This window comes from Pinus tabuliformis, chromosome 3_1 (genome assembly GCF_031772625.1).
Source record: "Pinus tabuliformis cultivar Carrire ecotype Pingquan chromosome 3_1, CPIR1, whole genome shotgun sequence".
Lineage (NCBI taxonomy): Eukaryota > Viridiplantae > Streptophyta > Pinopsida > Pinales > Pinaceae > Pinus > Pinus tabuliformis.
Genome location: NC_142301.1, coordinates 53,827,409 through 53,852,374, shown reverse-complemented (window position 1 = coordinate 53,852,374; position 24,966 = coordinate 53,827,409). Strand labels below are relative to the sequence as shown.

The window sequence follows — 24,966 nt, the reverse complement described above, 5'->3', positions numbered from 1 at the left end:
TCATTTAACTTTTCTATTAACTTTTATAAGATAAAAACAATATCTTTGTTTTCTTTCATCTCCTCTTCTATTGTCACAAAAGTTTCAATAACTCTGATGACAGTGTTTATATTTTCTATTCCTTTCTCTGTAATATTTATGGTAACTTTTCCATATTTGCTTTCATTTTTATCATACTTGGGCTTTGCAATCCACTCCTCAAGAAACACTAATTCAACCTCATAATTAAATGCAATTTTCTCTACTAGGTTCTTCTTACCTTTTGTTGTTGTTGCGAAGGTTGTTTCAATTTTATCATCTTCAACTTCAATTTCAATGTATCTGCATAGTGGACTTTACTTTTTGCATCATGATGATAATGCTTTCGCACAAAGTCACATTTTCCTTTTACAATTTATTCACAAGACAACTTTGCAATGTTTAGGACCATTGGAGTTTGCATGTCTTGTTTATCTATTTATGATTCTCGGGTTTTTTATACAATGCCTCATGTTACTTGTACAAAATATTTTTCTTCTCTTGTTACAATGGGCTCTTAATCAACTACCACATTTTTGTGATTTGTGTTGCTCCTTTTATTGTATGTCATTTCGAGAATATTCCAAAATTCTTTGGAAGTGCTTGTTGACGTAATCTTGGGAATAATGTTGTCATCCAAGCCTTGTTGAATGAAAAATAATGCATCCTTCATTTTCAAAAAGAGTTGATTCTTTTCATCTTGTATCATAGCCTCATATTCTACTTGACTTGAGGGTGCCTCAACCAATGCAAAACAATATCCCATAACTCATCTATTTGTAATATCGTTCTCATTTTAATGGCCAGAAACTCATAATTTTAACTAGAAAATAGAAGGTTGTAGAAGAACAACTAAAGAAATCCATCTAAAAAACCCAATCACGTCTTAAAATTAACTATGAAATGTTTTATTTTTTATTTTTTTCAATTGTCCCTTCTATCCTATATATCATTTTAGTTTCATATATATATCTATCTATCTATATCTATATATATATATATATATATATATATATATATATATATATATATATATATATAAAGCCTATTTTTTATACTTTTACTTCTTTCATCTTTTAATACATAATTAATAAAACTAATTCAAAAAAAATCTCTAAAACAAAAAATTTCTTTAAAGTAATATATAATTTTTAATTGACTGCTTAAAAAAGTAAAAATGAAAATACCATTTGGACGTACACAAAAGAATCCTATATGTGTCATGGGAAACACACAAACAACTCAGAGTAAACTTAATATGTCAACTATGTTTTAAAACACTTTCAAACACTTAAGGAAACCTTTCAAGGTAAGAATTTTGAGGAAAAAACACAGTGCACACAAAACTATTCATATATTATATTCAAAACCAAATTACAAGTCAAATAAATAGTTCTCATGAGATTCATCAGATTCCAAACAAGGAGAATATTGTTGAGAAAGTCTCTCAACAAAACTCCAAAAACTAACAATCCAATCCTGCCTATATACTATTGTAAGCATTATTCCAAGTCCCCCTTTTAATGCTTGCATTACATCATTACAAAGATTATTACAAGAATCACAATTACATATAGTCACATCTCTCTAGCTGGTCTTCACTAACACTCACATCCACTTTGGAATCTCACAAATGCTGCTCTTTCTTTACCACCACATCTTTGAGTTGCCACTTGACCTCAATTTAAAATGTAACTACCTCTAACCATCGTTGATGAACTTTGCAAGATCAACAATATTTACATCTCAGCTCATTGGGGCTTTCATGATAAGAATTGTCAAGTAATGAACCACTCTATGTACCTTCCACCATCTGTTGGGCATTTTGCTTTTGAATATCCATCAGTTGCGAGGATGGACGTGTGGATACTGAATGTGTTCAAAAACTGATCTAACATTTTGACTTATCTATCACACAAGGATCTCATATCATAACATGTAGTCGTTGTTTAGGGGCTTCTGAGTGCCAAGAACAACAAATCATGACTATATAAAAATAATTAAATTAGTTATGTGTTAAAGGGTTTCTGAGCACCAAGAACCACTAATTTGACTTCTGCAATACTATTCAATAATTGGTTATGCACCTTTTACAAACCAAAAACTATAATTTTAATTTCATAACCACCCTTAGCAAAATCGAAATTTTATAATGAAAATAATATAACCACACTAACACTCCTATCCTCACACTAATACTCCTATCCTCTAGGAAACTCAAAAGGAGAAACAATTCTAATAATTATTACACTCCATGTGTAGTCTAAACCTTTTAAGCATTTACTGCAACAAACTTTGAATGGAAATATATTTTTCTTGCTTAGGACAAAATTTTTCCCCAACAAATCCTTGCATACTGTGATGTCATTATTTCATTGGCCATGGAAAGTATGTCAAGTTCCAATGCTTATCGTAGTAGACCACAATGGGCCATGTCCATGGATTTTCATGGAATTCCCTTCACCCGTGACCCACACAACAACATAGTATGAACCTCTATGTTGAGAGGCCAAGATTCGATTCCAAGACATGTTGATGCGAAGAGCTAATGTGTCCAAGGTGGGCAACTATTCCAAAAAAAAAAAAAATTGCAGCTGTTGGCAGATCCACACTCTTGGGAAAATATGACTCTATTGGCTTGCCCAAGCACTATCATGTTCACCGACTCATTTCATCTGATTGTCTTGCTATGTTTCTCCACTCATTCTATCCAACATGCTTCTATGCTTAGTTTTCGTTCTACTCAACCCATTTCACCTTTCATTTGACCCAATGTACCCTAGGCTGACCTCTCCTCCACTCAACCACTTGTCTCAAGGGTGCCTTGACCTGTGCCTATAGGCACCTTAGCTTATTCCTAGGGGTATCCATATACACAAAGGGTGCGTTGGCCTGCTTTGTGACTCTTATTGATTCATTTAATTGTTTGGAGCTATATTATTAAATAGACTCAAAACTTCTAACAATAGATATACTAATCTTAGCTCACACATGCATGATTGACACTTCATAAATTTAGGTTCAAAGTAAACTCCCAAAATTTTTAACACCCCCCCTTAATTATGACCACTACTCCTTCTTGGTCAGAGTCTCAGATGGGCTTACAACACTTCACAAATTTGTTTTACTTTTGCATGCTAGTGTAGGTTGTCCTCAATACTATGTTGTATAAGTTTTTTCTTCCTTTTGCTCAAAAAATTGTATTCTACATGCTTTTTCTTGTTCTGCATCTTTACTCTAGACGAATTCTTCAATATGTGTATGCTAGAATTCTTCTTCAATATGTTTTTTTCTTCTTTATTTGATTCCTTTTGTGCATCTGTTTGTACCTCAAGTACTATTCATTGAACTTTTCTATTAACTTTTATAAGATAAAAGAAATGTCTTTGTATTCTTTCATCTCCTCTTTTATTGTCACAAAAGTTTCAATAACTCTGATGACTGTGTTTATATTTTCTATTCCTTTCTCTGTAATATTTATGGTAACTTTTCCATATTTTCTTTCATTTTTATCATACTTAGGCTTTGCAAGCCACTCTTCAGGAAACACTAATTCAGCGTCATAATTAAATTCAATTTTCTCTACTAGGTTCTTCTTACCTTTTGTTGTTGTTGTGAAGGTTGTTTCAATTTTATCATCTTCAACTTCAATTTCAATGTATCTGCATAGTGGACTTTACTTTTTGCATCATGATGATAATGCTTTGCACAAAGTCACATTTTCCTTTTACAATTTATTCACAAGACAACTTTCCAATGTTTAGGACCATTGGAGTTTGCATGTCTTGTTTATCTATTTATGATTCTTGGGTTTTTTATACAATGCCTCATGTTACTTGTACAAAATATTTTTCTTCTCGTGTTACAATGGGCTCTTAATCAACTACCACATTTTTGTGATTCGTGTTGCTCCTTTTACTATATGTCATTTCGAGAATATTCCAAAATTCTTTGGAAGTGCTTGTTGACGTAATCTTGGGAATAATGTTGTCATCCAAGCCTTGTTGAATGAAAAATTACGCATCCTTCATGTTCAAAAAGAGTTGATTCTTTTCATCTTGTATCATAGCCTCATATTCTACTTGACTTGGGTGCCTCAACCAATGCAAAACAATATCCCATAACTCATCTATTTGTAATCTCATTCTCATTTTAATGGCCAGAAACTCATAATTTTAACTAGAAAATAGAAGGTTGTAGAAGAACAACTAAAGAAATCCATCTAAAAACCCCAATCACGTCTTAAAATCAACTATGAAATGTTTTTTTTTTTTTTTTTTTCAATTTTCCCTTCTATCCTGTATATCATTTTAGTTATATATATATATATATATATATATATATATATATATAAACCCTATTTTTTATACTTTTACTTCTTTCATCTTTTAGTACATAATTAATAAAATCAATTAAAAAAAAATCTCTAAAACAAAAAATTTCTTTAAAGTAATATATAATTCTTAATTGACTCCTTATAAAAGTAAAAATGAAAATACCCTTTGGACATACACAAAAAAATCCTATATGTGTCATGGGAAACACACAAACAACTCACAGTAAACTTAATATGTCGACTATGTTTTAAAACACTTTCAAATGCTTAAGGAAACCTTTCAAAGTAAGAATTTTGAGGAAAAAACACAGTGCAGGCAAAACTATTCATATATTATATTCAAAACCAAATTACAAGTCAGATAAATAGTTCTCATGAGATTCATCAGATTCCAAACAAGGAGAATATTGTTGAGAAAATCTCTCAACAAAACTCCAACAACTAACAATCCAATCCTGCCTATATACTACTGTAAGAATTATTCCAAGTCCCCCTTTTAATGCTTGCATTACATCATTACAAAGATTATTGCAAGAATCAAAATTACATATAGTCACATCTCTCTAGCTGGTCTTCACTAACACTCACATCCACTTCGGAATCTCACAAATGTTGCTCTTTCTTTACCACCACATCTTTGAGTTTCCACTTGACCTCCATTTAAAATGTAACCGCCTCTAACCATCGTTGATGAACTTTGCAAGATCAACAATATTGACATCTCGGTTTGTCGGGGCTTTCATGATAAGAATTGTCAAGTAATGAACCACTCTATGTACCTTCCACCATCTGTTGGGCATTTTGCTTTTGAATATCTGTCAGTTGCGAGGATGGACGTGTGGATATTGAATGTGTTCAAAAACTGATCTAACAATTTGACTTATCTATCACACAAGGATATCATATCATAACATGTAGTTGTTTTTTAGGGGATTTTGAGTGCCAAGAACAACAAATCATGACTATATAAAAACAATTAAATTAGTTATGTGTTAAAGGGTTTCTGAGCGCCAAGAACCACTAATTTGAATTTTGCAATATTGTTCAATAATTGGTTCTGCACCTTTTACAAACCAAAAACTATAATTTTAATTTCACAACCACCCTTAGCAAAATCAAAATTTTATAATGAAAATAATATAACCACACTAACACTCCTATCCTCACACTAATACTCCTATCCTCTGGGAAACTCAAAAGGAGAAACAATTCTAATAATTATTACACTCCATGTGTAGTCTAAACCTTTTAAGCATTTACTGCAACAAACTTTGAACGGAAATATATTTTTCTTGCTTAGGACAAATATATTTCCTTGCTTAGGACAAAGTTTTTCCCCAGCAAATCCTTGTGTACTGTGATGTCATTATTTCATTGGCCATGGAAAGTATGTCAAGTTCCAATGCTAATTGTAGTGGTCCACAATGGGCCTTTGCCATGGATTTTCATGGAATTCCCTTCACCCTTGACCCACACAACAACATAGTATGAACCTCTATGTTGAGAGGCCAAGATTCGATCCCAAGACATGTTGATGCGAAGAGCTAATGTGTCCAAGGTGGGCAACTATTCCAAAAAAAAAATTGCAGTTGTTGGTAGATCCACACTCTTGCTCTTGGTTCCCTATCACTTAGCATGTCATCTCACTAGTGTCCATGGCTTGCATGCAAACCACCACAAGAAGCAACATTGCCAATTTCCCTCCAACACAACAACAACAAATATATCTACTCCTTTTTCCAATGCACCGCAATGCCCACATGTTAATTATTCGGTAGGTTGGACCACACATAACACTCAACAATGTTCAAAGAAAAAAATGATCAACATCACATATAAAATAACCATCGAAAGAATAAATGCCCATCAACATCATGTATAAAATCACCAAACATCAACAATCTTACCATATTGATCTCGGTTGGGAATGCAAATGAGAAGACTTTGAATAGTCAACAAGTCCATTATCGTGGTCACAAGCCAAATAGAAGATGGACAGAACAATGTCAACTATGTTTTAAAACACTTTCAAACACTTAAGGAAACCTTTCAAGGTAAGAATTTTGAGGAAAAAACACAGTGCACACAAAACTATTCATTATTACGTTCAAAGCCAAATTACAAGCCACATAACTAGTGCTCATGAGATCCAACATATTCGAAACAAGGAGAATATTGTTGAGAAAATCTCTGAACAAAACTCCAACAAATAACAAACCAATCCTACATATATACTATTGTAAGCATTATTCCAAGTTTTAAAACACTAGGCTCGTTGGGGCTATCGCGGGTCTGAGTTTCTTGAGATGGTGAGTTTACAAACAACAAGCTACAACTCCTTTAGAGATGGCAGACGAGTTTTCAAATCCTTAACTACCAGTGACTCCAATGACTTTATAAGATCTAGCCTCTAATATGTTTTGTTTTGGTTCATTGGCTCCTTAGTTCTTTAACTCTCATATCACTTTGATATGACACATGATTTGAATTGATTAATTTAATTATTCAAAATTGTATGATTAAATAAACTTAAAATGGCTAACAAAAAATATATTAATCTTAGACATGCATCAATAACACTAATTAAATATAAACTCTTATAAATTATAATTTAATTAAAAACAACTACACATTTTAATAATTAATAAAAAAAGCACCGTTTATTTTATAAATAAAATGACATTTTTCAATTTTTGTTAATTTAAATTTTTTTTTATTAAAATAATAAATTTTAAAATTTATTAAAATAATTTATTTTAATTAATTAATTATTAAAAAATTTAAAAATTCTAAAAACATATTCGGGAAAAAATAATAATTTTATCCAAAATTTATGGAAAAAAACCTCAAAGACTAAGTGAACTTCATCTTTGAGATAATAAAACAACATAACGTCACGTAGCAACAAAATTTCAAAACTTGACGTTGTACAGGGAAAACAAAATTCGTCCAGGTTGAAGAAAAAAACATTTACACTAAATATAAGTAGAGTTGTAATTAGTGTACATGATTGATAGCCACGAAAGAATATTTAACCTAGCGCTTGGGTTTGGGTGAAGGGCATGACAACTGTGAAGATTTCAAGAATGATTTGATATAAATAAAAAATTTAGAAATCTGTGTTACCACTGTCAAGATTTTAAATTCACTTGAACAGATTCTTTGAATCAGCCCAGTCATTCAGGCGAACTTTGAATCAACGAATTGAATGAAATTACGGACGAGACGAAATAAAGCACAAATGGTATGTGGAGACCATTGTCTGCACACAGGCGTTCGGTTGTAATTTGATGGAAGAAAAAGGACGTTGTCTATCCAGGTTACAATTTTTTTTTGTGATACTTAATTCAAGGGGTGGAAATAAATTTAATATTATTAAAAGTTTTGGAGTATTTAAAATTTTGAAGTTGGATAACTATAATTTAAATTTTTCTTTTTTAAATTGTTGTTTTTTTTTTTAATTTTACTGAAATTTTTATTATTTTCTAAACTAAATTTACGGAAATTTCTATTATTTCCTAAACAAAAATGTGAACTTATTATACCATGGTGAACAAAATTGTAACCCGGCAAAAATAAATTATTAGGAGGGATTCGGATAAATTTAGGTATTTTAAAATTAGTAAAAATATTACCCAAACCATTGAAATTTACATGAACTTCTTGTCAAAACCAGTAATAAAATGATCGAACCCCAACAAATTTGAGGAACGGTTTGGTTTCGGAATTCCAACCATGACCGCACCCATCATCTTACGAAAACGGCGGCGCCGGAAGCCCGCTACCTTCAGTCACCGCCCTCCTCAAGCCTTCCTTGAGCCACTCCACCTCCTACAAATTTCCAACCAAATCACAAATATCGATCATACAAATAGAAAGACGATGGCAATGTCCAGAAATAGAATGTATTTCTCTGCTACTTACTTCATCTTGCAGTCTGATGGTTCCACTCATCCGAAATTGCGGGAGCGATGGATCATGTACTGCTGTGGAGGTGGCCGTAGAAATAAGAGGGATTCCCATTTCTCTTAGATGCTTCAGCAGCGCAATCGTCAAATTAATGGTATTTGTAGGCCTCTCCACCAACACTACTAATTCCATTTCATGACAAGTAGTAGCACTGCCTCCTATCTTTGATACTTCAACTCTCACCACATTGTCGCTGATGACCTCAGTACTTGTGGAGCCCTGCTGTTGCGTGGTAACTGCGCTGCTGCCCGCAACCTCTTGAGATTGAGGCGGGAGGAGCTTCTTCAATTCTGATTCCAACTGCTTGTTCCTCTCTCCAAGTTCTTCCGCACGAGACCTAAGACTCGTTAAATACTCCCTCGCATAGAACAACAAGGAAGCCTTGTCTTTCTGCAAATATATCAACGACAACAACTCATTTTTTGGACCTAAGTCTAACTAAAATTTAAGAGAACTGATGGCTATTGTATATATTTTTATTTACAGCTATAGAGATTAAATCCCCAAGTCAGTGGATGTTCATAAAATTTCATTGCATTACAACAATAACTCTATTTTCTTGGAACGTACCTTTGGGGCTGAAGGAATGAGTGAACGCAATTCCTCGAAGCTCTCCTTCAATTTCTCCCTCCTCCTACGCTCAGCAATCATATGATGAAACTGTATTCCACTTGAAATCGTTGCCGCTGGTGGCCTGTAGCTCCCACAGATCGAGGTTTGTGATCCCGCTCTTTCTGCATGGATATTACTTAACATTGCTGGGCTTCTCTTCAACATGTACCGACCCTCAACCATGGAGGGGTTTAGCACTTTACTTGGTGGTCTCTGCCTGTCAAATGCGCTGAGCATCATGCTTCTCGCGGACGAAGCGATATCGAGGCCACTGGCTTGCGGGGAATGCAGTACACCTGGGACGCTAATTTGCTGAGTCGAGGAACCTGGGTGAACTATTGCTGTCTCATGATCATGGCCTCTGATCAAAAGGCCGGAAGAAGAAGGCAATTGCAACGTTTGCAGGTATGGATACAATCCACTAGCCAATTCCACTGACGGCGTAGAATATTGGAGAACTTCTTGCGGTATATTGATTTGATCGTATGGAGACTTGTAGGGATATTGTAGATTTGAGACCATGGATGAACTCTCAGGGCTGTGAATGGGATATTGTACATATGAAACCCTGGATGAAATCGCAGGACTGTCAATGGAACATGATAACAACGAGGAACAAAACGAAGTTGATATACTCGCCCCGGTTATGGGGACAGAAATATTACTTGACGCAGTTATACTCTCCAGAAGGCTTCTAATTCTCAATTTATTCTGCTCATCTGCTTCAACCTGAACGTGAAACGATGGAATTAACAGAATGTAGACGAATGGTACTTACTGATCCCATGGCTAGGTAGGTATAATATGATGTCTCACCAAATTTGTTGTTCCGATCTCCACTACACCGTTCCCGCAGGGAATGAAGACTGCACTCTATGAAATAATCAAATGTCAGGGAAATGGAGTACCGATGGATGAACCAGAATCAATCAAGTACATCTAGTCACGTGTCTGAAACGACCAAGGCATATAAACACTCACCTGAATACCAGCGACCTGAATTCAAGATAGCAGTTAGAGTGACAGATACTATAATTCGTATACATCAGAAGCGTTTAATATTACGCGCAATAACAATTAAACCTTAGCTGAAGCAGACGACTAATTGTGTTACCCTGTAGAACTCTTCCTGGCTTTCGTCTGAGCTGAATCGGAGGAGCTCATTTGCTGTTAACCAGATACACGGCGGTCGATTCAACGCCAAACCTGGAACTCTGCATTACACAATGCATTCCACTGCATTAAAATTCTTCCACCATTCTCTATAATTAAGGGAAAAAAATTATAGTCGTGTATAATTAGTTGAGTGGAGATAATTGTGGTTCTCCTCGAAAATAAAATAAAATGATTTTTACTAATTTTTTTCGTGGGTCAGATGCTAAATATTTATTATTTTTAAATGAACTTAAATATTTTGAATATTTTAATTTTAATAAATTTTTGATAATTTTTTTTAATAATTTAGGTATTAAATTAGCAGTGAGTATAATTTTATTGGTTACTATCCATCAATGTAAGTGAGTATAATTTTATTGGTTACTATCCATCAATGTAAGTTGACTCATCACTATTAATATTTAAGGAAAACCATGCCATTTGGAGTTATCAAACAAGACAATTTTAAGAGATACTCCAAATCCATATTTTTAATAAAATTATAACAAAATAAAAATTTAAAAATTATAATAAAAAAAATAAAAAATTAACAAAACAAAAATATAAAAAATAACAAAACTTAAAATATTTTGTGTAACAACCATTAACACACAATAATAGAAAAATAAAAAATAAAAAAATTATTTACTTTAACCATATTCATCACCTTCTTAGACATATAATTAATCCATTGCTATAAGTAAGCCTTCTTTTAATGGACACATGAATATACAACTTATAGCATAATAGAGGTATACACATAAATTTTGTGGTAAACTATTATGGTATTTTCTTGTCAACAATGATATGAATATATATGTACTCGCAACTCTATGTAAAATACCATATTTGCTTAATAGAAGATTCAGAGCAGCACAACAACAACAAGGGAGATTTTTTCCCGGTGAAGGGTTTTCCACCAGATATCTTGTGTCTCTTGTGTGATGGGTTATATGGTTGTGTTTGATGGTTTTGTTGCTCTCATGGTTGTTTGATTTAGTTGCTTACATTGTTATATTCATGTGATGATATAATATGTTGTTGCTTATATGCATGATTCAGTACCTGAAGTAATAAAAGGCAAAAATTGATAATAAGTCACAATACTGATTCCCCACCCCCAGTAGTGCTTAAAGGTTTCCAACACACAGGCCAAGGTGCCCTTGAGATGAGAAATCGAGTGGAGGATAAGTTGGCCTAGGGCACATTGGGTAAAATGAAAGGAAACATGGGGTGAGTAGACTTTCAACTAGACATGGAAGAAGGTCGGCTAGAACAAGTGGAGCAGCATGGCAAGACAACTGAAGGGAATGAGTGGGTAAACGTGAGAGAACTTGGGTATGATGATAGAGTCAGCCCAATCCAAGGCACCCAACCTATGGAGGTGAGTTGACCCAAGATTGGAAGGAGGGTAACCAAATGGGTAGGAGATGACCCATGTAGTTATGGAAGCCGCAGAAAGATGATAAAGTCAAACAAGGCAGAACACAAAAATTTCTAGGTCAAGCCAAAGTCACATTGTAGTAAGTGCAAAGGGTAGGTCCAAGGAATGAACGAAGGGTATAAGGGAGCAAAAAGAGCAAGGCTTTGGGTCTGTGGTCATGTAGACCTGAGCCAACTCTTGCCACTAGTCGAGGATGGGATGAGACGGGTGACAATGACTTGCTAGTGTGTTGAGACACCCTGTGGGGTCCCTAGACGACTTGTAGGGTGTCAAGATGGCTTGTTAGGTGCTAATCAGTTTTGGGTGGGGTCAAAAGGGAGGAAAAAGGTTCAAACTTCTCTGTATTAGTTAAATTCTCTATGTTCTCTTGCAACTTGAGCCTTTTTCTTGGTAGATTGTTGTAATTTGTATCTTATTAATAAAGCAAAAGGTCAAAGGGTTGTTTCTATGAATTTGTAAATGTGTATGATGATGTTCATGGAGAATTCATGTCTTGCATATGATGAGCATCATGTTATGTTACGAATGAAAGATTAATTGAAGTAGATAAGAAAGTTAGATTACTACCACTATATCGAAGACTTATGATATTATGCTAAGTAACTAATGGTATATAAATTATATAAGTGAACTTACTATGAGGCATAGTCTGGGTGGAATAACTTTGTTCTCCATGAGGCAGAGGTGAAACATGTCAGTGTCGCATGCTCAAAGGATTTTGGTGTGCCCAAAAGGCACCTTGTAACTGTAGGAGTCCCTAGGATCATGACAAGTTGTATCAAAGCTACCACACATAAGAAGATATAGTGTTTCTCTATACCATATGGATTTGGTGTGTGAGTTGATATTCACACTACATACAAGTGAAGGTAGAAGAGTTGGAAACATTTCTTTTCAAGCATTCAGATCTAGTTTTAGTGGATAACACTCTACATACAAGTAAAGGAACTGAAAGTATAGATGGTATTGGAAGAAGCAAGATCCTAAGGAATATTGTAGAGACAGTTGCATTTTTGTTGTAGGTTATTGGGTGAGGGGATTTTGTAGTCGATTTCTAGGTGGGCAAGGGGTTTTGGCTATTGGTTCTTTGTACAAGTTCCAGTTAGTTGAAGTTGAAGTGAGCCTGACATGGTCACATCTGAAAAAAATAGTTCATGATGGTGGACACTAGGTTTAACCCATCGGACAAAGAAGACGCGACACTATCTAAGAGAGTCCAAGATCTTGAGAGAACCTTGGCAAAAATGCTAGTTGGTATGGAATTCCATGGGAAGGAGTTTGAAGAAATAGGAGTAGACATTCAAGAAATTAAGGGAGCCCTTGAAGCAGGTTTCTATTCCATTGATTATGCAGTAAGACAAGCCTAGGATCAAGAGGTTTGGATGAAGGACTTCGAGGATCAAGTGAAGTCATTCGTGACAGACACATGGGACCAAGTTAACACCATAGTAATATTGAAGTAGACCATAGGGAAGATTTCAAGGAATTCTTTGATGAAGGTGAAGTCGAAAGAACTAGATATGTATGACAGGACTATAAATGCTAAGGTGCTTGGAAACTTCTCTTGGGATATGGAACAAATGTTGGAACAAATGAAGGGTTTTTCTGAAGAGACAGAAGTCAATAATGACCATGTATCTCATAGGAAAAGTAAAAATTTTGTGGAGAACCCAAGTTGAGGACTTAGTAGTTAGTTGCATCACGAAAAATATTGAGACTTGGATAGAGCTAAAAGAGGCCTTTTACGTGCAATTTGGACCAGGGAATCATGGATGGATGGTAAGAGATCGTTTGAGGGAGATGAGGCATACCAGTAAGATCTAGAACTATATTAAGGATTTCTCAAGTGTTATGTTGGAGCTTAGGATTAGAGATGATGACATTCACAAAACTGCCTTCAGGACTATATATGGCCACTATGAGTTTGTAGTGGTTCCATTTGGGCTTACAAATTCCCCAGTCGTTCATGTGCTTGATGAAAAATGTCCTCAAACTTTATTTGGACAAATTTGTATTGGTCTTTATAGATGGTATCCTTGTATATTCAAAAAACAAAGAAGACCATGAAGACCATCTTAAAGCAATATTACAATTATTAAGGGAGGATAAGATTTATGCAAAACTCATCAAGTGTGAATTTTTCCAAACCTAAGTTCATTATGTGGGGAATGTTATATGAAAACAAGTGGCTCTAGACCTCGAAAATATCAAAGCTATAATGGAGTGGACCACTCCCTGAAATATAAAAAAGGTCAAATATTTCATGGGGCTAGTTAGATATTACCAAAGTTTCATTCAAGACTTCTCAAAGATTGAACATGCAATCACTTCTTTGCAGAGAAAAGTGGTAAAATTTTAGTGGACACCTGAATGTGCAATGAGTTTTGAGCAATTAAAAAAATTACTCACATGTGCACCTATTTTAAGGACAACATACCTGGATAAAGATCTTGTGGTATGCACAAATGCTTACAAAGAAGGACTTGTTAGAGTCCTAATGCAATACGGATGTGTGGTTTTCTATGACTCAAGGAAATTAAATGAACATGAGAAGAACTATATTACCCATGATTTAGAACTTGTAGAGATGCGAAGGCATTATCTATTGGGTATAAGGTTTGTATTGATGGTAGGTTGTGGGGGATTGAGGTATCTATTTGACCAGCATAAGCTAAATTCTAGAAAACCAAGATGGTTGGCCTCGATTAACATGTTTCATCTTGAGATAAAAAAAATCAAAGGGAAAGAAAAGAAAGTGGAAGATGCACTTAGTATGAGTCTACAAGAGGTTAACTTGGAAACCTTTAGTACTTGCACAGTTGAAATCAAGGAAAGGATTAAAGAGGTGTTACCTCATGATGAGCACTACTAGCATGTAAAGACATGTTTGCAAAAATAGCTATAGGGATTCATGACAAAGAATTACAAACTTGCTGATGATAACATGATATTGTTCAAGACTAGAAAATATGTGCCTAATGTAGCAAATTTAAGGAAGCTTAGCATGCACGAATTCCACAAACAACCATACTTATGTTATCATGGTTATCAAAATATGATAACAACTATAAATAGAACATATTATTGGCTAGGATTGAAGAAGGATGTTTTTGAAGATATTGTTGAGTTTCTGGAGAGCTAATAGGTAAAAGTGGAATGTCAAAATCCAGCAAGATTGTTACAACCAATCCCAATCCCTGAGTGGAAGTGGGAAGTCATATCCATGGACTTCATTACAATATTGGTAAATATAGCAAAACAACATGTTGCCATCATGGTGGTGATGTAAAATCTAAGTAATGAAGCTCACTTCATCGCTATCAAGTCCATTTAGAAGGCCATTTACATAGCCCATATATTCATTAAGGAAATATTCATAATGCATGGTGTGCCTAAGAAGATTATATCTAATCGAGATGATAATTTCACTTCAAACGTTTGTAAGTCAGTTTGTTGGTTTTGGGAACCCGACGACTTTTCCATACTACCTATCATCCTTAGACGGATGGCTAGACAAAAATAGTGAACAAAGTTTTGGAGGACATGATGAGAATGTATGTCGTGGATCAACCAAATAAGTGGGAAGATTTCATTCCATTGGTTGAGTTTTCTTACAGCAATGGATATCAAGAGTTGCTTAGAATGAGTCCTTTTGCGACATTGTATGGTCTAAAATGAAACACTCCTATTAGTTGGGACAACCGAGTGAACATAGTAGTTCTTCCACCTAATATTATGAAGGAAATAAAGAAGTGGTAAAGATCGATTAGAAATTAAAGGCATCCCAAGATAGGAAAAATAGTTAAGCAAACCAGCAAAGGATGCATAAGGATTTCCAAGTGGGAGAGAATGTGTATCTCCACATTAGAGTGAGGAAGAACTCACTAAAAGTGGGTTTTTATGACAAGTTGGCACTTAGATTTTGTGGACCCTTTTAGATCTTGGAAAGAGTAGGTCCAATGGACTAAACATTGGACTTAACACCCACAATGAATGCACATAATATTTTTCATTTTTATTTTCTTAAGAAGTACATAAATGATTCTTATCACATTTGTGACTAATCTGTAATACAAGTTGAACCCGAGGGAGAGTTCTAACTAGAACCACTGTGCATCTTAGACTGGAGGTATAATGTGCTTCAGAATCAAGTAGTAGAGTACATCAAGGTGCAATGGAAAAACTTTGGACCATATGAATCCATCTGGGAAATGGTAGAGCAAATGAGGGTGTTATACCCTTTTTTATTTGATGAATAAGAAGATGTAAGAGTTGTAATATAAATCTTGCTTTTTTTCTTTTGCTTCTAATGCAAGGAACACCTAGGATGGTGTTCCTATAATGGGTTTGGGTTTGTAACACCCCTTATGTTGATCCCTATTTTTGTAAATATAAATTATGAATGTGTAATGCTAACATGGAGGATCATGACAAGTTGAAAAATTATGTAATTGAAAAATATAATAAATTTTGATTGGATGTCTTGAGGAGTGGGATTGGTAGATCCATGGTATGGGGGAGAGTTGCAACTGGGTGGGTTGGCATGATGGAATGCCCCATCACCAATAATTTATAAATGAAATGATGGGGCAAATAGTTCATCGCCATTCTTCTGGTTCATTCCACGACATGAAAGGAAGGAAGAAGAAGCCTGGAGAAGAAGAGGAAGGGGACATTGGACAAAGGCAAGGAGCATAGGAAAGGACTTGTGAATTATGACTAAGAAAATTAGCTCATAGTTTTTTGGGTTTTTGTCCTTAGAATTAATACATCAGAGCAATTGGATTGTAGCACCAATGTAGGAAATATTAGTGGGAGGCATAGAGGAGGGATTGGGTGAAGAGTGTTTACCGAAAAATATGATAAATCACTGGGCACTTACCAAGGAAGTTGATAAATAACCAAGTGATTTCCAAGGAGGATGATAAACCACTTGGGTTCTTGCTATAAGGTTGATAAACCATTAAGAAGGGTAGAAATCATTGGGATGCTTGTTGAAAGGATTTCATAAACCACTGGGTGCTTGTTGAGGAAGATGATTAACCACCTAATACTTCCCAGTAAGTTGATAAACCACCCAGAAAGTGTGCTATTGGTCCTGCATTGCTTTCCTTGAAAATGCAGTTGATAAACCATTTATAAAGAAATTATACACTCCTGGAGAACTCAGCAATACCCTAGCTGAACTTAAACTGAAATCTATGAGAAAGCACTCCCTTAGACCATGGATCTGGCTTGAAGGTGGTTGGATGCAAGAAAGACTACAATGAAACTAGCTTACGAATGGGTGGAGAGTTGAAGTAGCTCCCTCAATTTCCAACCTTTAACATACTCAAATAAGTATATTCACTTGCTCATGTTTGGATCTATATTAACTAGTATTGTCTCTCATGAAGATTATCAAAGTATCAACATGGTTAATAAATGAATGTGCTATTTATGGCTAACTTCATTTGAGATGGTTGTGTAACTATTCCCATGATTGGAGGTATTTGTGGATCCCTGGGTTGCCAATACTTTCACTAAATTTAGAGCTACGTTACATAGTGAAAAATATATGTTAATTTACTTAGTTAACTAGAATGGTATATGGACTTGTTTTCTTGGTTTGGCCATGGTTCTTGTATAAAGCCCTAAGCATGTTCACTTCATCCCCCAAAATTTCAAGCTTAAATTGCATCATTTGAGCTAGTTTTAGGACCAATGCTCCATGTATGCCTACTAGGGTGCAATCACCTATAGGTTTCTCCACTGTGGCCTGCATTGGTCACCAGCAGGTTGCTCCCCTTTGCACCTGCGTTGGTTATAGAAATCCATGAGAATGATCGAGATTTTGGAAGCTTCCCCTTCTAGGAGTTTCCATAAGTTGTTTTAACTACTTACCTTTGATAAAACATTCATATCCTATCCTACCCTACTTTGGAGTTTTCACCACTTATCCTTTTATCCTATCCCTCCATCAAAGGTGGATCTCAAACCCTAGATTGGTAATTGGATAAGAACTCCCAACTTACCATACTTCTCTATATATTCCCAACCTTCTATGTGGTTGGGAGTTGTATTTTGGAGAGTGACTCTGCCCTTATGCTATTGTGGTGAGTGGTTATTATCTCATGCATTCAGGGTGATTGGAGGTGCATATTGTGACAAGGAAAGGACAAGTCAACAACTTGGAGGAGCTCCTCTACAAGATCAACTACTACTTATGGTTGTAATCTCCTTCCATTTAGATTAATGCAAAGAACTAATTGTTTTCCTATATGTGATGTTGTTATTTCATATATTTCAATACCATCTTGATCTATTGAATGCAGTATTTAGATGATACTACATAGATCTCATAGTTTCTTTGCTTGTGTTAACTGACTCTACATGTTCTAATTTTGACACTCAGAGCTGGAATTGGAGCTTCCAAGCTAAAGGAGTGAAGTGTGTGAAGGATTCCAGGTAGGCCTCACTCTGTCATCTATTTACTTTAAGGAAAAGCATTAGGTTCCTTCTCTCTCAGTTGTTCTAGGTTAGCCACCGACCTAGGGGAGATACTTTTGTCCATAATTGTAAATCCCGTATAACATGGAGATTTTGAATTTCCCCCTTTTCTTGGATTTAGATCTCTTGCCATTGGATTACTGATTTGGTTTCGATTCAAACTTTCTGATCTGAAAATGGGGCACTTAGGCTTCTTGTCTAGCTTACAAGAACCTCTCCCACTTCCAAAGCTTGAATATTCCCAAGTCTTTAATGATTAACCAATGCAAAATTAAGAGATGCTTGATAATATAGTGTATGCTGATAATTGTTTTAAAACTGCTTATATGTTTTAGAGTCTGTTGTTTGTGCTGATATGTGAATGTGCTTAAGCTAATATATAAATTCATATAACAATGAATAATGCGGCAGTAAAAAAAAAACATATAAGACAACGAATTAATTAGGAGTTCACCCACAACTCTTGGGCTACGTCTCTGTGAGCTCTAGTCAACTCAACTAGGCTCTCTGGGATTATGGTGTGAGTCTTTTACAAGTATTTGACTCAACTCCTACTGTTTTGTACAAAAACAGTGGGTTCAAACACCATTTCATCCCCTCTAGCTCTTGAAGCTCTAGCTCTTGGCTCCTGGCTCTTGGCTCTTGCTCTTTGGCTCTTGTTTCTAGCTCTTGGTTCTAGCTCTGGGTCTTTGGCTCTGGTTCGGGCTCTTGGATATGACTCTTGGCTCTTTGGCTCTGTCTTCTTTCTGCCTTCTGCAACCTTCATGCTCTCTGGCTTTTCACTTGAACTTCAATTGACCCCAAAGGCTCCTTCAGCTGCTCTTTTGCCTCTATGCTACCTCCTTGGCTTCTACGCTGTCTCTTTGGCTTCTGCTTCACAGAAAAACCCCAACAGCAACCTTCAATAGCAACTCGCAACAACTTGGCCATTGTTTAACAATGCAACAACCCTTTGTCTTTAACATTCATGGCTTTTAAGCCAAAACAGCGCTGTTGATTCATTTCTCTCTCGAGCTCTTCTTCTTCCTATCATAGTCTGCTCGAATCTCGTCTCTGAGTGTTAGCAATCATTGCTAAACGCCCTCGGGGATGAATGCCACCTATTTGGTAACGGAAGAGGCCTATCGGCACTTTGAATCCTTAGTAACAGTAGTTCTCTGTTTACACAGAGAACGCTGTGAAAACACAAGAAATTCCACATAAAACACAATTCCGGACTTGAAATTCCCATAACTGTGCTTTATTTTCTATCGGGTCCACCTGTAGGTCATTATCGTAAGTCGCAATTGGCCTTTCTCCTTCGCATTTCATTTAACAAACAAAACTGTGAAAATACATTAAAAAGGGGTGTTTTACAGATCTCATAATCCTTACAATATGGCTTATAATGTTATCAGGTCCAGTCTATCAGATCACTCGTATATATCATATGTGGCCCCATTCCATTGTAATGCGCCAATTATAGTCTGCTGATTTTGGCAATCGCACCATCGCATCGCGCATATATATGTGTGTGTAAGCCCCACTACATTGTATTCACCGATTGCGATCCATCGATATCAGCGATCACGGTATCGCATCGGCCCATCGCACTTTATGTCTCCGACTGCCGCCGCCAATTGCAATTGCCGATTGGATCTGGACTGTTGATCAACCAGATCCGACGGCCCCTCTGCATACACTGTTAAGGCTCCGATAGCCTTGTTTTTATAGGTTTCTTCATGTTTTCAGCCTCCAATAGTGTTATTCGCCTTCTCCATAACTTCTCCTTTTTCAGTGGTCTTGCCCTTTTGGGAGATTTGGAAGACTGAAAGGGTTTTTAGCCCCATTACTCAAGGGATTTTACCTCCTTTTCCTTTGAAAAAGGGTAGCTTCATTTTATGATAGCTTTCCCATCTGGAGTCCATTTTCTCCCATTTAAGTTGCGTTGGATCTAGAATGGAGGGATCCTTGCAATGAGACTATTTCCTCGAGCAACCTATGATTTTCATTTTCCTCTGATTTACAAAGGATTTGTGCCATTTGGCACCTTTTACCTCTTGCATGAAGTCCTTTAGACTTAGAGGTTTATCCAGGATCTATTTTTAGATCACACCTTCCCAGTAAAAGAACTTTTGGTCTCCAAAAGACTAATATACTAATCTAAACAGTAAATGAGAGTGACTCACCCTCTTCTTTCAGCCTCCCTACACTTTCCTTTGCATAGTGTCTCTGAACCAAAGTTTCTGACCACTTCCCTTCACTGGATGGGTTGGTCTTCTTGAGAAGAATTGTTTTCCTCCTTGCCTTCTTGCAGAACTTCTGCTAAACTGGTCATAGAAGGTAGTTTGAGCTTCTTTGCCTTGATCATTGATCCAAGGTGGCTCAACAAATGTGAAGTACATCTGCTCCACAAAACTTTCATTTGTACCTATTTGACAAGTTGCCAACAACAAATGTTAACAACAACAGGCATATAGAAAACAACTGGATGGACTGACTCTTGCTTCAAAAAAAGAAACATATTTTCACATCTTGTCAACACCTCCATGTATTATATCTGCATACAAATGATAGACTAGATAACAAGCCCACAAAACATGCCTTTAAATAGATGACCCTTAAGTCAAGCATGTAGAAAACAACCATTAGGACTCTTTTTCAAAAGATGAAACTTTCATCATCATCTCCATTTGGAGACCAAGTTAACTTCTTCCAAGTCAACATGGCATCACATGCATGTCAAAACAATCAACCCTGCAAGTTAATTACACATACATGTTCAAAAACAAGGAAATCATCAACATCCCTGTGTTCATGCATTTCATGCTCATGCATGCATTTCATCCTTCAACTTTCACTTAAGCACACTGTACTTTCGAAGTTGTAATGAAATATAATGTAGATGCATCAATAGACATGAAATCTTAATCGGATAAGAAATCCAACTATTCCTTACCAATCCATTTCAAAGGTACTACCTTTGTCTGCACATCAGCATCATCATGTGAAACATTCTGAGACACATCAGTCATGGAATCTTCACTTCCATTTCTGCCATCTTCTCTTTCCACTTTCTTCAGCTTTGGTGGAAGCATTGTTGGATTCAGTTTCCAACATTTTGCAACAAGATGTCCTTGATTATGGCAGTAAGTGCACTACATGTGCATCCTCTTGATAGCATGATTTGCCTTGTCCAATGGAACTTTGGTTGCTTGCTTCTTTTCCTTCTTCTGCTTCTTGTATGCAGCCATTCTCTTCCAACATAAACATCATGGTTATCCAAACCACAAAAGGAACATGCAATTCTTTCCCAATACTTATGTGGAAATTTATCATGCTTTGCAAAATCAAAAGGAAAATGTTTAGAACCAGATTTATACCTGCCTCTTTCACCTTTATTGCCTTCATGAGGAGGTGAAGCAAATGAAGAAGTGGCTCCCTTTGGAACACCATCAAACTCTTCAAGGCTGTTAGAGTCTCCCCAACTCTCTGGTTCAAGTGTGTGCTTCTGAACACTTGCATCCTACAATTGATGTTTCAAGCTATTGTATTCCTCTTGGATACAACCTTCACACTTCTAAGGTAGAGGACATGAAATGAAACTCCTTCTTAGGACTGTTTCAATGGCTTTCATGGCAGCTTTGGAATTCTCTCCATAAGATTTTCCATAGCCAAGACCCAAATATTTAGGCCTTTCCTCAACCATTATTGGTTCAACAATACCTTGTGCATGCTTTCCCAAGCCCTTTCCTTCATAGCCCATCTTGGACATTAGCTTGGAACTTATGCCTTTAGTATGTTTCTCAAAAGAACCAATACAAGCATTCTTAGAAGAATTTGAAGACAAACTGGAATGGCTTACCTCTTCTTCAAGTTGGTACTTGACTAAGGCTTCTTGGGAAACAAAGAGTTGTGTTTCCAACTCATGCATCCTTTTCAGGTTCATATTTGCAATATGAAGTTGCCTCTCCATTTCCTACAATTTGTTAGCAAGCAACTGCTTCTCTTCCTTCATGGAATTTAGTTGCTTTCTAAGCATGCTTCTCTTCCTTCCATCCTCATAAATTTCTCTCACCATATCCGTCATGGTAGAAAATTCATGGTTCATGTCTTCATCAAAGAGTCTCGTGAAGAGAGAAGAATTTGAGGACCCACTTGTAGAAGTTGTCATTATGCCAAAGAACAAAAACACTTTGAAACAAGATAAATAAAGATCTTATTTAAGCAACATCTTGCAACAAACCTCTTGTGCTTTGGACTACCTTGAGGTCCTTTTGGATAGAAAAATGCCTTCAGCCCTTCTCCTTCTTGTCCTTCCTGGACTGAGCTATTAATAGCTTTCCCTTCACCTCTATAAACTTAGCAAATAGTCAGTTTGCAAACAAGTATACAATCAGCCACTTGTTGTTCAAATACCTTTCAGACAAGCAGTCTTTGCTCTGTCAATCAAGCATTCTGATATAATTATTCCTTGAAGGTGGGGTTAATCAATCTTAAGCCCTGATACGACCTGATATGAAAATGGGGCACTTAGGCTTCTTGTCTAGCTTACAAGAACCTCTCCCACTTCCAAAGCTTGAATATTACCAAGTCTTTAATGATTAACCAATGCAGAATTAAGAGATTCTTGATAATATAGTGTATGTTGATAATTGTTTTAAAATTTCTTATATATTTTAGAGTCTGTTGTTTGTGCTGATATGTGAATGTGCTTAAACTGATATATAAATGCATATAACAGTGAATAATGCAACAGTAAAAAAAAACACATAAGACAGCGAATTAATTAGGAGTTCACCCACAACTCTTGGGCTACGTCTCCGTGAGCTATAGTCAACTCAAATAGGTTCTTTGGGATTATGGTGTAAGTCTTTTACAAGTCTTTGACTCAACTCCTGTTGTTTTGTACAAAAATAGTGGGTTTGGACACCATTTAATCCCCTCTGGCTCTTGAAGCTCTGGCTCTTGGCTCTTGGCTCTTGGCTCTTGGCTCTGGCTCTTTGGCTCTTGGATCTTGGCTCTGGCTCTTTGGCTCTTGGTACTGGCTCTTGGCTCTGACTCTGGCTCTTTGGCTCTGGTTAGGGATCTTGGCTTTGACTCTTGGCTCTTTGGCCCTAGCTCTTGGCTCTTGGCTCTTTGGCTTTGTCTTCTTTCTGCCTTCTGCAACCTTCATGCTCTCTGGCTTTTCACTTGAACTTCAAGTGACCCCAAAGGCTCCCTCAATTGCTCTTTTGCTTCTACGCTGCCACTTTGGCTTTTGCTTCATAGCAAAACCACAATAACAACCTTCAACAGCAACTCGCAACAACTTGGCCACCGTTCAACAACTCAGTAGCCCTTTGTCTTTAACATTCATGGCTTTTAAGCCAAAATGGCACTATTGATTCATTTTGCTATCAGGCTCTTTGTCTTCTTGTCACAGACTGCTCGAATCCTATCTCTGAGTGTTAGCAATCATTGCTAAACGCCCTCCTATTTGGTAATGGAAGGGATATATTGGCGCTTTGAATCCTTAGTAACAGTCATTCTTTGTTTACACAGAAAACTCTGTGAAAACATAGGAAAGTCTGCATAAAACACAATTTCGGACTTGAAATTCCCATAACTGTGCTTTATTTGCCTATCGGGTCTACCTGTAGGTCTCTATCGTAAGTCGCAATTGGCCTTTCTCCTTTGCATTTCATTTAACAAACAAAACTGTGAAAATACATTAAATAGGGGTGTTTGACAGATCTCGAAATCCATACAACATGTCTTATCTCGTTATCGGGTTCTGTCCATTGGATTGCCCGTATATGTTATATGTGACCCCACTCCATTGTAATGCATCGATTGCGACCCGCCGATTTCGGCGATCATACCATCGCATCACGCGTATATATATGTGTAAGCCCCTCTGCATTGTATTCACTGATTGCGATCCGCCGATATCAGCGATCGTGGTATCGCATTGGCCCATCGCACTTTATGCCTCCGACTACCTCTGACTGCTGCCTCCGATTGCGATTGCCGATCAGATCTAGACCGTTGATGACCAGAACCGATGGCCCCTATGCATACACTATTAAAGCCTCCGATAGCCTTGTTTTTATGGGTTTCTTCATGTTTTCAGCCTTTGATAGTGTTATCCGCCTTCTTCATAACTTCTCCTTTTTTGGTGGTCTCGCCCTTTTGGGAGATTTGGAAGACTTAGGGGGTTTTTAGACCCATTATTCAAGGGATTTTGCCTCTTTTTCCTATGAAAAAGGGCAGCTTCATTTTATGATAGCTTTCCCATCTGAAGTTCATTTTCGCCCATTTAAGTTGCGTTGGATTCAGAATGGAGGGATCCCTATAATGAGACCATTTCCTGGAGCAGCCTGTGATTTTTTCCTCTGATTTACAAAGGATTTGTGCCATTTAGCACCTTTTACCTCTTCCATGAAGTCTTTTAGACTTAGAGGTTTATCCAAGATCCATTTTTGGATCACTTTCCTTTTTCATGCATTGCAAAAGCATGTGCATTCAAAGAATTGAATGAACTCATCTTGATGAGATTATCCTGCTCATTAATGAGAGACTCAACAAATGCATCAAGTTTGGGCATTTTCCATTTATCTCCAATTACAAGTCTAACTATATGAAATGTAGAAACAAAAAAAAAACATATTCAAAACGTAATTTAGACAAAATAGAAAGGATCAATTGACTTTCTTGTTTGGATTTATCGATTCTGCAATCCTATAATTGAAGAAGAAATGATTTGAATTTCATAAAGAAATCATTAATGTTCTCAAAGTTGTTTGGATTTAAGGACTTTAGCTCATTTATGAGAATATGAGCTTGCATCTCATCCCGCTTATTCTCCAAGGTTGTCCAAACTTCCTTTAGAGTGCTACATGTGTCCCACATGGAAACACATTGTTAGAGATACGGTGAACAATAGAAGACCAAAAACCTTGTCCATCATGATGAAGTATTT

The 24,966-nt window shown here is 36.3% G+C and overlaps 1 protein-coding gene across 1 annotated transcript in view; it reads right to left on the bottom strand.

The window, feature by feature from the left end:
- Positions 1-7,928: 7,928 nt before the first annotated feature.
- Positions 7,929-24,966, bottom strand: part of LOC149185735 (transcription factor TT8-like) — a 61,344-nt gene continuing 44,306 nt past the window's right edge. The window contains exons 3-8 of the mRNA XM_089412479.1: positions 10,050-10,149; positions 9,917-9,931; positions 9,752-9,808; positions 8,894-9,664; positions 8,279-8,713; positions 7,929-8,185 (exon numbers count right to left, since the gene is read on the bottom strand). Of these exons, the coding sequence (XP_089268605.1) occupies positions 8,108-8,185; positions 8,279-8,713; positions 8,894-9,664; positions 9,752-9,808; positions 9,917-9,931; positions 10,050-10,149 (1,456 nt within the window). The 3' untranslated portion in view covers positions 7,929-8,107. The remainder of the gene's footprint in view (positions 8,186-8,278; positions 8,714-8,893; positions 9,665-9,751; positions 9,809-9,916; positions 9,932-10,049; positions 10,150-24,966) is intronic.